We start from the raw sequence: 16,191 nt of genomic DNA, 5'->3' as shown, positions 1-16,191 counted from the left end.
TTAAATTTTATTAATTTTATGAGAAAATTATTATAAAATTACATGAGAAAATTTAAAAAAAGAAAAAATGTGAGAGAATAGAAAAAAATGAGATATAAAAGAGAAAATAACAAAAGAAAGAAAATAAAAGAAAATAATGACAAAAATGAAGAGCAAATAAGAAAAAAAGGGAAAATTAAAGGAAATGAGAAAAAAGGAAGAAAAAATAGAAAAAAGAAAGAAAATGAGAGAAAGATGAAGAAAAAATGAAGAAAAAATGAAGAAAAATAAAGAGAAAATAAAGATATACAAAAGAATGTAAAAAAAAAGGTTAGAGTATATATATGAGAGAAAAGAAAGTAAATGAATGAATAATGAAAGAAAAAGGAAGGGAAAATGATAGAAAGTGGAATATAAAATGAAAAAAAATAAAAAAAATGAAAGAAAATATAAGAAAATGAAAGAAAAAAATATGAGAGAAAATAAAACAAAAATCAAGTGATAAAAGAAAGATAATAATGAAAGAAAATTGAAGAGAAAATTGAAGAAAATGAAAGAAAATTGAAGAGAAAATTGAAGGAAATAAAAGAAAATGAAAAAAAATTGGAGTTAATAATTAAGGAAAAAAAAGATAAGGGAGAAATGAAGAAATGAGGAGAGAAGAGGAGAAAGAAAATGAATGAAGTGAAGGGAGATAAAATGGGTGAGTGTATAAATACGCGAATTAGTAACGGATTTAGTAACGAATTTAATCCGTTACTAAATTTTTTAAAAAAAACGCGGGCGAACTAAAATAAAAAGGCGGTATTATTCTCCAAATTTTAGTAACGGATTTCTTAATCCGTTACTAATTTTTAGATTAGTAACGGATTTAGTAACGGATTAAATCCGTTACTAAATTTTAAAAAAAAATGCGGGCGGACTAAAATAAAAAAGCGGTATTATTCTCCAAATTTTAGTAACGGATTTCTTAATCCGTTACTAATTTTTAGATTAGTAACGGATTTAGTAACGGACTAAATCCGTTACTAAACTTAAAAAGAAAATTTGGAATTTTAAAAAGTAAAAAATCGATTTTTTTTATTAAAAAAATAGTAACGGATTAAATCCGTTACTAATTATATAATATATTGCATTTCGTTATTAAATCTGTTACTATTTTATTTATTTAATTTATTTATTTAGTAACCAATTTAGTAATAAATTTATTAACGGATTGAAAACCGTTACTAATTTTTAGCTAATTTAATAACGGATTTATAACGGATCTCAAAATCCGTTATTAAATTTATAAATAATTTTATTAAGTAACAGATTTAGTAACGGATTGTTAATCCGTTACTAAATAATAAAAATTAATAACGGAATATAAAATCCGTTACAAATTTGTAACATTAAAGGATTTTTATATTGGGAAGCTACAATCGATGGGAAGATAAAGATAGATTTTACCACCTAAGCAATGATAAGATCAGATTCAAATGGGTCAAGTTGAAACAAACTCAATCAGATGAGGATAGAGATAAGATGATGATAGAGATAAGATTAGGATAGAGATAAGATGATAATAATATATTTTAATTATTAAGTTTTATCTTTTTGTGCCTATATAAAGGCCCCTAATATTCAATCTAGGGGACAGATTCTACCTCTCACTCTCATTTCCTCTCTTGCTGTCCTCCACCTTCTTCTCCATTTTCTTTTTCTTCTTCTTTTACTTAATTGTTATAATTTTATTATGGCCATGAGTGGCTAGACAATTATTTTTCAGTTGAAGGTTAATTTAATTTCAGGTTTGTTTAAGTTGTGAGGTTATGTGCTTTAATTCTCTTCATCTTATTTTCTATTTTCTATTAATTTCTGAATTCGAGGATGTAACGACCCGAAAATCGGACCGCTACCGGCGCTAGGATCCGGGTCGGCTTAAGGCCGCCGAGACCCGTAGCAAGCCTGACATACAACCTGAAAACCTGTTTAATCCCATACATGATCCACAACATACATAAAAATTTAAAACTTTTCTTTCATACATCCAACTCAACCTGAACATGTACTGTACATAGCCATAATCATAATCATGACCCCTCTGTGGGATCTCATCAATGCCCCAATGGGCGATACATCATAAGATGAGTTGGCTTTCATGAACATTATAAAACATTTTTGATCATGTAATAAAAAGGGATACCTCATACACAATGTCAAGCACAATATCCAATCCTCAATATCAATACATGACTGAAACTGTACTTTTACATAACATTAATACATTTATCATGTCCACACTATCTATTACATACATCAGACTTTATTACTCTTGTAAACCTCCTGGTCTACCCTGTACCTGCAATCCTGGGGAAATTGGGAGAGGGGTGAGCTACTAGAGCCCAGTGAGCAAAATAATAAAACATTTAAAATATATGATAACATGAAATGCATCACATCACAGCTAATCACATCAAGGATGAACTTGTCACCAATAGCCCTCTACATGGTCCAACTGTGCCAGAACGTAGAATGGGTCTTGGTCTTTCCCTTACATATCATAACATAACAGTGTCCAACTGTGCCAGAACGTAGAATGGGTCCTGGTCTTTCTCTTACATAGTGCCAGCGAACGTAGAATGGGTCCCACTGGTCTTACTTTCTGTACCGTACATATCACATCGTCATATCATAGATCGAGGGCTATGAATCATCCAACATTCATCCACATCAACATTTAACATATGCAATGCAACATATTCGTGAATTCTAATGCAAGCAACCTAATTCATCACATGGCATTCATGATGCGTGAATCATGCTAAAAAGTTCATCATTTGCTTTAAAACATAATGAGATATTCCACTCACCTCTGGATAGCTCTGACCTGACACTGAGGCAACAGACTCACTGCTGGGGTCCTCGGTTCCTCGGGTCCGAACCTACACAGGTGGACTCAAATGAGGGACCAAACATACATGATCATAACTCTAAACTATTCCCCAAAAACCCCCTTAAAACATCATGAAATAATCATAGGAAAACATGCGAGAAATGGCTGAACAGGGTACTTTCGGCGGCAGGTTCGGCGGCCGAAAGTCCCTCCAGAGCCGAAAGTCAGGCAGGTTCGGCGGCACCTTCGGCGGCCGAAACTCCCAGACAGAGGCGAAACTCATGCATGTTCGGCGGCACCTTCGGCGGCCGAAAGTGCCAGACAGAGACGAAAGTCTCCTTTCGGGGGCAAGCTTCGGCAGCCGAAGGCTGCCTCCACAAGCACGTTCGGCGGCCGAAAGTTCCTTCGGCTGCCAAACCTGGTTTCTCCCAGAATGGCAGAAACTCAGCTCCCTTATGCATTTATGCCTCCAATCTCAACCAAACATGCATAAACCTATTCTACAACATTCCCAAGCATTCACAAGCAAACATACAAGCTCCTAGGGGCATCAAACCATCAAAACCCCAACTACAACACACAAGCAACTCACATTGTTCATAAACACAAATGAAACCCATAAACCTAACTATGAGCTAAACATGCATTCTACCCCATGAACTTGCATAAAACTTGCTTAAAACATAGTGTAAGCTAGAGATTAACTCTTACCTCTTGAAGATCGAGGGTGGAGGCGATCTAACTTGGAGTTGGAAGAGATTTGAGTTCTTGAACCTCAAAGCTCCAAAACTTGCTCAAAACTCGAAAATCTTCAAAACAAGATGAAAACTAGTGAAAAACTTGAAAGATCTGAAGGAAAAGACTCAAGATCGGTGAAGGGTGGCGGAGAACTCACCTTGGCCGGAAATGGGGAAAAAGCTCGCCCGTTTTCGGCTAAGGGACCCTTTTATAGTGGCTGGCCAGGCCACGTTCGGGGGCCGAACGTGCCTCCGCATGCATGCCATGTTCGGCGGCCGAACCTGGACTTTCCTCACTTATGCTTTCGGGGGCCTAAAGGCGCTCCCGAAGGCATGCATGTTCGGCGGCCGAACTTGAGGTTCGGCCGCCGAACCTGAGTTTTCCTTCAAGGTTGTTTTTATGCAAAAACTCATTTCCATTTTACTTAAAACCATGAAATACCTTAAAACATTTTATGAAAACATGATTCTACCCTACTAGAGGCTTCCGACATCCGAGATTCCATCGGGCGGTAGGAATTCCGATACCGGAGTCTAGCCGGGTATTACATTCTCCCCCCCTTAAGAACATTCGTCCCCGAATGTACCTCAACTAGCACAAAGCATGGCATAAACATAACATACATACAAAGCACATAAACACAAGGAGATCTAACCTTAAAAGAGATGAGGGTACTGCTGGAGCATGGACTCCCGTGTCTCCCAAGTGCATTCTTCCAAATTGTGGTGGTTCCACAGGACTTTCACCATCGGGATTTCCTTGTTTCTAAGCTTCCTGATCTGGGTGTCAATGATCCGCACTGGTTGCTCAACATAGGTGAGATCCTCTTGGATCTCCATATCAGGCTCACTAAGAACCTTGCCCGGATCTGACACAAACTTCCTCAACATCGAAACATGGAAAACCAGATGGATTCTTTCCATTGAAGCAGGTAAATCCAGCTTGTATGAAACATTCCCAATCTTTTGCAAGATTTCAAAGGGTCCAATGTATCGTGGGGCTAGTTTACCTTTCTTCCCGAAGCGAACCACTCCCTTCATAGGAGACACCTTGAGCAATACCAGATCCCCCTCCTGAAACTCGACCTTCCTTCTGCGGATGTCTGCATAACTCTTCTGTTTGCTTGCAGCAGTCTTGATCCTTTCTCTGATTATGGGTACCACCCTGCTGGTAATCTCAACTAGCTCAGGCCCTGCCAAGGCCTTTTCTCCAACTTCTTCCCAGCAAACAGGTGATCTGCACTTCCTCCCATACAAAGCTTCATATGGAGCCATCCCGATGCTAGCATGATGGCTGTTATTGTAGGCAAACTCCACCAAAGGTAGATGCTGCCTCCAAGAACCGCCAAAGTCCAGCACACACATTCTGAGCATATCCTCGATAGTCTGGATGGTCCTTTCTGACTGTCCGTCCGTCTGTGGGTGGAAGGCAGTACTGAAATCCAACCTAGTACCCATGGCATTCTGCAGACTCCGCCAAAATCTGGAGGTGAACTGGGGCCCTCTATCTGACACTATCGAAACAGGAACCCCTTGCAACCTGACGATCTCGTCGACATACACCTGCGCCAACTTGTCCACAGAATAGCCACTCCTGACAGGGATGAAGTGAGCAGATTTGGTGAGTCTGTCCACAATCACCCATATGGAGTCCAATCTGTTGGACGTCGCCGGTAACCCCACTACGAAGTCCATAGCTATATTCTCCCATTTCCACTCTGGAATAGGTAGCGGGTTAAGCATTCCAGCCGGCTTCTAATGTTCCAGCTTCACCCTCTGACACACTTCGCAGGCTGACACAAACTGTGCCACTTCTTTCTTCATAGCTGGCCACCAATAAACCTTCTTTAGATCTTGATACATCTTGGTGGCTCCGGGGTGAATGTTGTATCTTGCATTATGAGCCTCTCTCATAATGTCTCCTTTTAGCCCTATGTCATCTGGTACACATAGTCGACTCCCATAGCGGAGGATCCCCTTACTATCAAATCTGAACTCACTATCATTGCCTGACTGAACAGTCCTGGCAATCTTCACTAACTCCGGGTCCTCATGTTGTTTCTGAGCCACCTGCTCCAGAAACACGGGTGTCACTCTCATCTGGGCCACCAAGGCACCTGTACCAGACAACTCCATCTGTAGACCTTCCTCAATGAGCTTGTAGAACTCCTTCACCACTGGCCTCCTCTCTGCCGATATGTGGAATAAACTACCGAGTGATTTCCGGCTTAAGGCGTCTGCCACAACATTCGCCTTACCCGGATGGTACTGAATCTTGCAATCATAGTCACTCAGCAGCTCCACCCATCTCCTCTGTCTCAAATTCAAATCTCTTTGACTCAGGATGTACTGCAGGCTTTTATGATCTGTAAAGATCTCACATTTAACCCCATAGAGGTAGTGCCTCCACATCTTGAGTGCAAAGATTACTGCTGCCATCTCCAGGTCATGTGTGGGGTAATTCAACTCATGCTTCTTCAGCTGCCTAGAAGCATAAGCGATCACCCTCTCATTCTGCATTAGTACACAACCCAGTCCCACGCGGGACGCATCACAAAAGACTGTAAAGTCCTCATCACTAGATGGCAGAGCTAAAACTGGTGCTGAAGTCAACCTCTTCTTAAGCTATTCAAACTCTCTTCGCACTGGTCGGTCCACACAAACCTCTGATTCTTCCTGGTTAGTCTGGTCAGAGGAGCTGCAATCTTTGAGAAGTCCTGAACGAACCTCCTGTAGTAACCTGCCAAACCCAAGAAACTTCTAATCTCTGTCACTGAAGTGGGTCTAGGCCAGTTAGCCACAGTTTCTGTCTTCTTGGGGTCTACCTCTATACCATTTTCCGACACCACATGCCCCAAGAACGAAATGCTCCTCAGCCAGAACTCACATTTAGAGAACTTGGCATACAAGCCATGTTCCCTCAAAGTCTGCAGAACCAACCTCAGATGATGGGCATGCTCTTCTGCATTCCTGGAATACACTAAGATATCATCTATGAAGACAATGACGAAGTGATCCAGGTACTGACTAAACACTCTGTTCATGAGATCCATGAATGCAGCAGGGGCATTGGTTAACCCGAACGACATTACAAGGAACTCAAAATGCCCATATCTGGTCCTGAAAGCCGTCTTTGGGACATCTTCTTCTCTGATCCTCAGTTGATGGTATCCCGATCTCAGATCTATTTTGGAGAAACAACCCGCTCCTGCTAGCTGGTCGAATAGATCATCGATCCTTGGCAAAGGGTACCTATTCTTGGTAGTGACTTTGTTCAACTGCCTGTAGTCGATACAAAGTCTGAGGGACCCATCCTTCTTTCTCACGAACAAGACCGGAGCACCCCAAGGTGAGGTACTCTGTCGGATGAAGCCCCTTTCTACCAGCTCCTGCAACTGCTCTTTCAACTCCTTCAACTCGGCTGGGGCCATCCTGTAGGGAGGGATAGAGATCGGCCTAGTTCCAGGCATCAACTCTATCTCGAACTCTATCTCCCTAGCAGGTGGTAAACTTGGAAGCTCATCTGGGAAGACATCCTGAAACTCTCTGACAACTGGCACCGAGGCTGGCTCCCTGACCTGACTGCCTAGCTCTCTCACATGAGCTAAGTACCCCTGACATCCCTTCCTAAGCAACCTATGAGCCTGAAGAGCTGATATCAGACCTCTAGGTGTGCCCCTCTTGTCTCCTCTGAAGACGACCTCTGACCCGTTCTGATCTCTGAACCTGACTACCTTGTCCCTGCAGTCCAAGGTAGCACCATAGGTAGATAGCCAATCCATCCCTAGAATGACGTCAAAGTCTGTCAAATCTAGAACCACAAGGTCGGCAGAGAGGCATCTTCCCTCAACAAAAACTAGACTGTACTGGCAGACTGACACTGCCACTGACGGGTCACACTTGGGTCCACTGACCCATAGGGGACACTCTAACCCAGAGACTATCAGACCTAACCTCTCGATGGCTCTCAGAGCAATAAATGAATGAGATGCACCCGGGTCCATTAATGCATACACATCAGAACACCCAATGACGAGATTACCTGACACCACGGTGTTGGATGTGTTTGCCTCCTGCTGAGTCATGGTGAAGATCCTGGCTGGAGCTGAAGGACCTTCACCTCGGGAACCAGAAGAAGAGGCTGCCCCTCTCCCTCTACCTCTGCCACTGCCCTGAGTTGTGGCTGGAGCTGCTGGCTGTGCCACACTACCGGAGGTTGTCTGCTGGGGCTGGCCCATAAAAGGTGCTCTAGGACAATCCCGAGCCATGTGTCCCTCCTGTCCACATCTGAAACATGTATTAGTCCCAGCTCGACACACTCCCCTGTGCGGTCTTCCACATCTCTGGCATTCTGTACCATCTGAGCCTAAACTCGAGCCACCGCCAAAACCCAGACCGGATTTCAACTTATTCCAAAACTTATTCTTCTTTGGCTTCTTGGTGGTGTTGTCCCACCTCTTCTTACTGGAGCTCTGAGAAGAGAGACCTGGCCCTCCTCTGCCTGGGGTCTTAACCCCTGAAGACTGGGTCACTGACTGCTTCACTGACCCCTCAACTATAGCACTCGCCTCCATCCTTCGAGCCATATCCACCACAGTGTGGAAACTTTCCCTCTCAACTGACTGAATCAACGGGGAGTACCTAGAATGCAGCTTCATCACATATCTCTTGGCTTTCTTCGTATCTGTATCTAGAGCTTGCCCTGAAAAAGGCAATAGCTCCAAGAATTTATCCGTGAACTCCTCTACACTCATGTGCTCTGTCTGCCTCAGTTGTTCAAACTCAATCATTTTCAATTCTCTGGAACTGTCTGGAAAAGCCCATCCAGCGAACTCATTCGCAAATTCCTCCCATGTCATACCGTCTAGTCTCGGGTTCACATAACACTTGAACCATTCCCGTGCCTTCTTGCACTTTAAAGTGAACCCTGCCATCTGAATGGCCCTGCTATCGTTCGCCCCTAGCTCATCAGTTATTGTTTTCACTACTCTCAGATACTCAAAGGGGTCATCCCCTTACTTGTATTTGGGAGCATCCAGCTTAAGGTAATCTGTCATCTTTACTTTGCTCCCATCAGCTGAGCTAGGTCTGGGAGGTTGAGTAACTGGGGCTGCTGGTTCTGTAGGTGGTGGAGGTGGGGGTGCAGCATTCCCCGAGGTGGGGTTTGCCGGGTTAGGATAGAAGGGTGAGGGTGGATAAGCTGGGTACTGTGTGTAAGGTGGATAGAAAGGTGGATAAGGCATGTAGGTAGGATAGGGGTTAAAGCTGGAGAAATCCGATGTGCCTCCCATCGGATACCCTGAACCCTGTGGGAAGGGTGGATAATGGGGTGGAAAACCATACCCCGAGGCCTGAACACCTCCCTGAGACTCCCCTGTCCCTTCTTCCTCCATGCTCACATCCAGGTTCCCATCCCTCCTCTGATCCTCTTCTGTAACCTCCCTCACATCTGAAGAACTTCCTCCTATATCTGTCTCCCTTCTGCTAGCATCAAAAGACCTTCTAGGGTCCCTTGACACTCTTTCTCTGTTGGCTCTACAAGACATTGCCCTAGGCAACGTAGGAGGACGGGCGCTCATGCCCTCATCCTCAGGTGGTACTCCAGTCAATCTTGCGGATCGATGGGTTCCTCTCATCCAATTTTCTGAAAAACAGTACACATCATATAAACATTAGCATCATATGGTTCATGTGGGCACACATGAACCCTCATCACATATACATCATTCATATCATAGCATCAATGCACATGTATATAATCATGGCATTTCACATCATCATACAAGACAGGACTCCACATCCAATCCTAGAGGACATGATCTTCCTATTGTGCTTGACCTTCTAGAACATCTATGAGCCCGACACTCTAGGTCCGATCCTATGAACCTAGGGCTTTGATACCATTCTGTAACGACCCGAAAATCGGACCGCTACCGGCGCTAGGATCCGGGTCGGCTTAAGGCCGCCGAGACCCGTAGCAAGCCTGACATACAACCTGAAAACCTGTTTAATCCCATACATGATCCACAACATACATAAAAATTTAAAACTTTTCTTTCATACATCCAACTCAACCTGAACATGTACTGTACATAGCCATAATCATAATCATGACCCCTCTGTGGGATCTCATCAATGCCCCAATGGGCGATACATCATAAGATGAGTTGGCTTTCATGAACATTATAAAACATTTTTTATCATGTAATAAAAAGGGATACCTCATACACAATGTCAAGCACAATATCTAATCCTCAATATCAATACATGACTGAAACTGTACTTTTACATAACATTAATACATTTATCATGTCCACACTATCTATTACATATATCAGACTTTATTACTCTTGTAAACCTCCTAGTCTACCCTGTACCTGCAATCCTGGGGAAATTGGGAGAGGGGTGAGCTACTAGAGCCCAGTGAGCAGAATAATAAAACATTTAAAATATATGATAACATGAAATGCATCACATCACAGCTAATCACATCAAGGATGAACTTGTCACCAATAGCCCTCTACATGGTCCAACTGTGCCAGAACGTAGAATGGGTCCTGGTCTTTCCCTTACATATCATAACATAACAGTGTCCAACTGTGCCAGAACGTAGAATGGGTCCTGGTCTTTCTCTTACATAGTGCCAGCGAACGTAGAATGGGTCCCACTGGTCTTACTTTCCGTACCGTACATATCACATCGTCATATCATAGATCGAGGGCTATGGATCATCCAACATTCATCCACATCAACATTTAACATATGCAATGCAACATATTCGTGAATTCTAATACAAGCAACCTAATTCATCACATGGCATTCATAATGCGTGAATCATGCTAAAAAGTTCATCATTTGCTTTAAAACATAATGAGATATTCCACTCACCTCTGGATAGCTCTGACCAGACACTGAGGCAACAGACTCACTGCTGGGGTCCTCGGTTCCTCGGGTCCGAACCTACATAGGTGGACTCAAATGAGGGACCAAACATACATGATCATAACTCTAAACTACTCCCCAAAAACCCCCTTAAAACATCATGAAATAATCATAGGAAAACATGCGAGAAATGGCTGAACAGGGCACTTTCGGCGGCAGGTTCGGCGGCCGAAAGTCCCTCCAGAGCCGAAAGTCAGGCAGGTTCGGCGGCACCTTCGGCGGCCGAAACTCCCAGACAGAGGCGAAACTCATGCATGTTCGGCGGCACCTTCGGCGGCCGAAAGTGCCAGACAGAGACGAAAGTCTCCTTTCGGGGGCAAGCTTCGGCAGCCAAAGGCTGCCTCCACAAGCACGTTCGGCGGCCGAAAGTTCCTTCGGCTGCCGAACCTGGTTTCTCCCAGAATGGCAGAAACTCAGCTCCCTTATGCATTTATGCCTCCAATCTCAACCAAACATGCATAAACCTATTCTACAACATTCCCAAGCATTCACAAGCAAACATACAAGCTCCTAGGGGCATCAAACCATCAAAACCCCAACTACAACACACAAGCAACTCACATTGTTCATAAACACAAATGAAACCCATAAACCTAACTATGAGCTAAACATGCATTCTACCCCATGAACTTGCATAAAACTTGCTTAAAACATAGTGTAAGCTAGAGATCGACTCTTACCTCTTGAAGATCGAGGGTGGAGGCGATATAACTTGGAGTTGGAAGAGATTTGAGTTCTTGAACCTCAAAGCTCCAAAACTTGCTCAAAACTCGGAAATCTTCAAAACAAGATGAAAACTAGTGAAAAACTTGAAAGATCTGAAGGAAAAGACTCAAGATCGGTGAGGGGTGGCGGAGAACTCACCTTGGCCGGAAATGGGGAAAAAGCTCGCCCGTTTTCGGCTAAGGGATCCTTTTATAGTGGCTGGCCAGGCCACGTTCGGGGGCCGAACGTGCCTCCGCATGCATGCCATGTTCGGCGGCCGAACTTGAGGTTCGGCGGCCGAACCTGGACTTTCCTCACTTATGCTTTCGGGGGCCTAAAGGCGCTCCCGAAGGCATGCATGTTCGGCAGCCAAACTTAAGGTTCGGCGGCCGAACCTGAGTTTTCCTTCAAGGTTGTTTTTATGCAAAAACTCATTTCCATTTTACTTAAAACCATGAAATACCTTAAAACATTTTATGAAAACATGATTCTACCCTACTAGAGGCTTCCGACATCCGAGATTCCATCGGGCGGTAGGAATTCCGATACCGGAGTCTAGCCGGGTATTACAGAGGAACACCACCTCCATTGTTATTTTCTTGAGAATTCAAGGGGCCCATTGAATCTCTTGGGAAGACAACATATTGCTAATTAATCTAATTAAATCCGTAATTGTTTAATTAGGTTAATAATAAGTAGCAATTAATATATTAGTTTATATTAAGAAATTAGTGGATTTGATTTAAATAAAACGCGTGTTTTTATTGATCAAGTTTGGGTTCTTCTCTCTTAATGCATTTGACTAATTAAATCTACACGCGTGTTGGGATTGTTAGTTAACTAGGAATTAATTTAAGCACGAAGCGGATTAATGTATTCATAAGGAAGAATTGGTGGGATTCGCGTGTTTGACCACTATAACCAAACAATAGATAATAATATGAAATATTTTATTTCTAACCAATGATCAACTGCAAAATACCTCAATTTGATTGCCTTCAGCTGAAAGTTTTTATTAATTAGTTGTTTCTAAATTTTCAATTACATTATTCATTTATTTATTTTTCTCTTAAGTTTATTTTTATTGGCTTGCCCAAGGTACAACCATTTTCATAGAAAAGAAAAATCTCTTCTTCTCACTTTTTCATTAAACTATTTCTCTATTTCAATTTGGTCATTTAAATTAAACAGATTTAAGGTCTCTGTGGGATCGATACTCACTCACCCTATCTTCAAGTTCTTAACAATCAAGAGAAGGGAAGTAAATCTTAAATTGACGGATTCGACACCCGTCAAATTTTGGCGCCGTTGCCGGGGACCTCTAACAATTTGTTTTTGTTTTTATGACCAGATCTGAGAATAGCAGAATTCAGTTTGATCCAGAAATTGAGAAGACTGCAAAAAGGTTGAGAAAAGCAACCAAGTTGCAAAAACAGGCCAATTCGGGAGCCTCTCAACCATCTGCCCGATCTCCTTTGCGCACCGAAGAGACCTCATCTTCAACACCAAATGAGCCTCCAATTGACACAAACCAAAGAAACAATATGGCTGCAGCTGCTGCCGCTGAAGAGCAACCTCTTTGCATCACATACCCAATACTAAATGCACCATTGGAATTGAGAACAGGTATGATTCATATGTTACCAAAATTCCAAGGCTTAGAGAATGAAGACCCTCATCGTCATCTAAAGGAGTTTTATGTGGTCTGTTCAAGTATGAGACCACAAGGTATAACTGATGAACAAATAAGGTTGGTAGCTTTCCCTTTCACTTTAATTGAATCTGCTAAGGATTGGCTCTACTATTTGCCCCCAGGTTCAATTACCACTTGGGCGCAAATTAGAGACTTATTCTTAGAAATATTTTTTCCAGCGACCAAAGCATCATCAATAAGAAAGGAAATAAGTGGAATTAAACAAAGAAAAAATGAAATTTTACATGAATATTGGGAAAGGTATAAGAAATTAATTGCAAGTTGTCCAAAACATGGAATCACTCCAAAACAACTTAATCTTCACTTTTACGAAGGACTTTTGCCATTAGAACGAAGAATAATAGATGCTGCTAGTGAAGGAGCCATTGCAGAAATGGAACCTGAAGAAGGTAAAACTTTAATCTCCAAATTAGCTGCCAATTCTAGACAATATGGCCGAGAAGAGGACATTCCAAGAAATGCCAATGAAGTAAGTATTGCATCTTTAGATTCTAAAATTTCACAACTAACAGCTGCAATTCAACAATTGGCTGCAGGGAACAATACACGAACTTTTGGCATTTGCAAACAAGCATATCACCCCACAGATATGTGTCCTATCCTTCAAGAAGGAGAGCAACAGGTAAACGCCATTAGAGGATTCAATGGACAACAAAGGAAGTATGACCCGTTTTCAAGCACTTACAACTCGGGGTGGAGAGATCATCCAAACCTCAGCTATGGGAATAGAAAGCAGAACTACCAACCAAGAACCAACTATCAAGCTGCAAAATCAGGTATGTCTCTAGAAGACATTGTTCAATCCCTTGCTAATAGCACTCTTGCTTTTCAACAGGAAACAAAGTCAAGCATCCAAAATTTGGAGAATCAAATGAGCTAACTTGCTACGTCTGTGAGCAAACTAGAATCTCAAGGGAAACTACCTTCCCAAACCATACCAAATCCAAAACAGAACGTAAGTGCAATTACACTGCGAAGTGGGAAGGAGTTAGAATCTGCCAGCCCAAAGAAGCTTGCCCAAGGCAGTAAGGCAGACCAGAAGATAGAAGCAGAAATAGAGATTCTAGAAGAGAAACAACCCCAGAAATCTGAGGAAGAACAATCCCCAATGCAGGTAATACGTCCACCTTTTCCTGAAAGATTTGCTCAATCAAAAAGAGAAAAGGAAGAAAAAGAGATCTTGGAGATTTTTCGCAAAGTCCAGGTAAACATACCCCTTCTTGAAACCATAAAGCAAATACCTAGGTACGCAAACTTTTTAAAAGACCTTTGCACTAATAAAAGAAAATTGTATGGGTACGAAAAGATTAAAGTAGGGGAGAATGTATCAGCTGTACTCCAAAGAAAAATTGCACAAAAATGTAAAGACAAAGGCATGTTTGCGATATCATGTAAAGTTGGAAACCTTGAAATCAAGAAGGCAATGTGTGATTTAGGAGCTTCCATAAATGTTATGCCTCTATCAGTTTATTTGTCTTTGGATCCAGGTCCTTTGAAACAAACAGGAGTTACACTCCAACTCGCCGATAGATCAATAGTTTATCCTAAGGGCGTGTTGGAAGATGTTTTGGTCCAAGTGGGAAGATTAATTTTCCCAGCTGATTTTTTGTGTCTTGGATATGGAAAATAACAATTCATCCAACTCTACAAATTTATTGCTAGGAAGACCATTCCTCAGCACAGCTAGAACGAAGATCGATGTGCACGAAGGCACACTTTCAATGGAGTTTGATGGAGAAGAGGTAAAGTTTAATGTTTATGATACAATGAAGCATTCTGATGATAATTTTTCTCTTTGCAGCATAGATGTAGTTGATCCTCTCGCTCAAGAAGCCTTTGAACTAAGCAAAAAAACAAGTTGGAGGTAGTTTTAACCGAAAACTTGACAATGGGCTGTCTTGACAATAGCACATCGCAATTCAGTGAAGAAATCATAGAAATAATCCACTCATTGGATACTTTGAATCATAAGGCACCAGAACTTGAGTTAAAATTACTTCCAGCTCATTTGAAATATATATTTGTGGAAAGTAATAACACATTTTCAATCATAATCTCCTCCAAGTTGAATCCTTTAAAAGCAATGAAGTTAATTTGAGTGTTGAATGAATATGAAGAGGAAAGTGGATGAAACATAACATGCCACTGTCCAGCCTAGGACAATAAACAAGGGCGCTGCTAGGGAGGCAACCCAAGGTTACAGGCTTGCCCAAGCCTGTAGAGTCACAAGTAAGTTTTCATTTAGTTTTTAATTTTAAATTAATTTATTTGTTATTTTTGGAGTAGATTGGATTTTCTAGGCAATTTGAGACTTTAGGGAACTTTTTTGGAGATGGCCTCCATCGCCTCCTCCAGCGCCGCCTCCGCCGCCATCCACTTCCTTGCCAGATGCAACCCACCACCAGCTTGAGTTCTATGGACTTACTCCTCAGGGAAGTTTTTTTTTAACTTACTTTTATTTTATTTTGTGGACTTCCCCATTTGATTGATTTTTTTCCACATTGAGGACAATGTGAGGAGTAAGTGTGGGGGAGATGTGGTATGGAAATAGAAGTTTTTTTTGTGATTGATGAGATTGATTGATGATTGATGAACATTCTGAAATTTTTGGGAATTTTTATTCTTTTTCTGTCATTTTTCTTTTGAGTTTTTGGTGTTTGATTCTGTTTTTATGATTCTCAGCAGTTTCTCAGCACTTGCACTTTAAATTGTTTCTCATATTTAATTTTTTATGATTTTCAGTATTTGCATCATTTTAAAAAAAATAAAATAAAATAAAAAATAACAAGTTATTTTAAAAAATAAAAAAAATATTTTTTATACAGCTCCTTACTTAACATAGGAAATTGATATGTCCTTTATCGTAGAATACAAGTTATTATGCCACTTGTATGCTAGCTTAAATAGAATAAATTTATCATTGTTCATTTTATTAGTTTTATTTTTAAGACTTATTTTGAAAGCTCATGAAGTATGGTCCTTATTTAAATAGTTGGGTAAAAAATACATGTTCTTTTAAATGAGTTGTTGCCCTTTATTAAGAATGAATTAAAGGATATTTTCTAGACTATATATTTATGTGGAAATTAAGGGGTGTTAAAAAAAAAAAAGAGAAAAAAAAAAGAAAAAAATAAAAATCAGAAATAAATGCACTCCTATGACCCATTCCTCTAGTTGCTTGATTAATTGGTTACCAACCCGATGGCCCAAGTAGTGCGGTACTTGGTGACCCCTTA

The 16,191-nt window shown here is 41.3% G+C and overlaps 1 protein-coding gene across 1 annotated transcript; it reads left to right on the top strand.

Annotated features, from left to right (window-relative positions):
- The first annotated feature begins 12,785 nt into the window (after positions 1 to 12,785).
- LOC122725032 lies at positions 12,786 to 14,823 on the top strand. Its single transcript, XM_043961450.1, has 4 exons — positions 12,786 to 12,991; positions 13,196 to 13,731; positions 13,861 to 14,200; positions 14,757 to 14,823. Exons 1-4 carry the CDS (start codon positions 12,786 to 12,788, stop codon positions 14,821 to 14,823), a joined length of 1,149 nt encoding a protein of 382 aa, XP_043817385.1.
- Positions 14,824 to 16,191: the final 1,368 nt, after the last annotated feature.

This window comes from Manihot esculenta, chromosome 11, assembly GCF_001659605.2.
Source record: "Manihot esculenta cultivar AM560-2 chromosome 11, M.esculenta_v8, whole genome shotgun sequence".
Lineage (NCBI taxonomy): Eukaryota > Viridiplantae > Streptophyta > Magnoliopsida > Malpighiales > Euphorbiaceae > Manihot > Manihot esculenta.
Note: the sequence above shows the minus strand (reverse complement) of the source record. Positions and strands in the feature narration are given on the sequence as shown.

What these genes read in the sequence shown, in the direction of transcription:
- LOC122725032 (XM_043961450.1), top strand. Translation starts at nt 12,786, where the DNA reads ATGGCTGCAGCTGCTGCCGCTGAAGAGCAACCTCTTTGCATCACATAC. An exon ending in ATAACTGATGAACAAATAAG is followed by an intron (nt 12,992 to 13,195) that starts GTTGGTAGCTTT and finishes ATATTGGGAAAG; the next exon opens with GTATAAGAAATTAATTGCAA. An exon ending in CTATCAAGCTGCAAAATCAG is followed by an intron (nt 13,732 to 13,860) that starts GTATGTCTCTAG and finishes TGAGCAAACTAG; the next exon opens with AATCTCAAGGGAAACTACCT.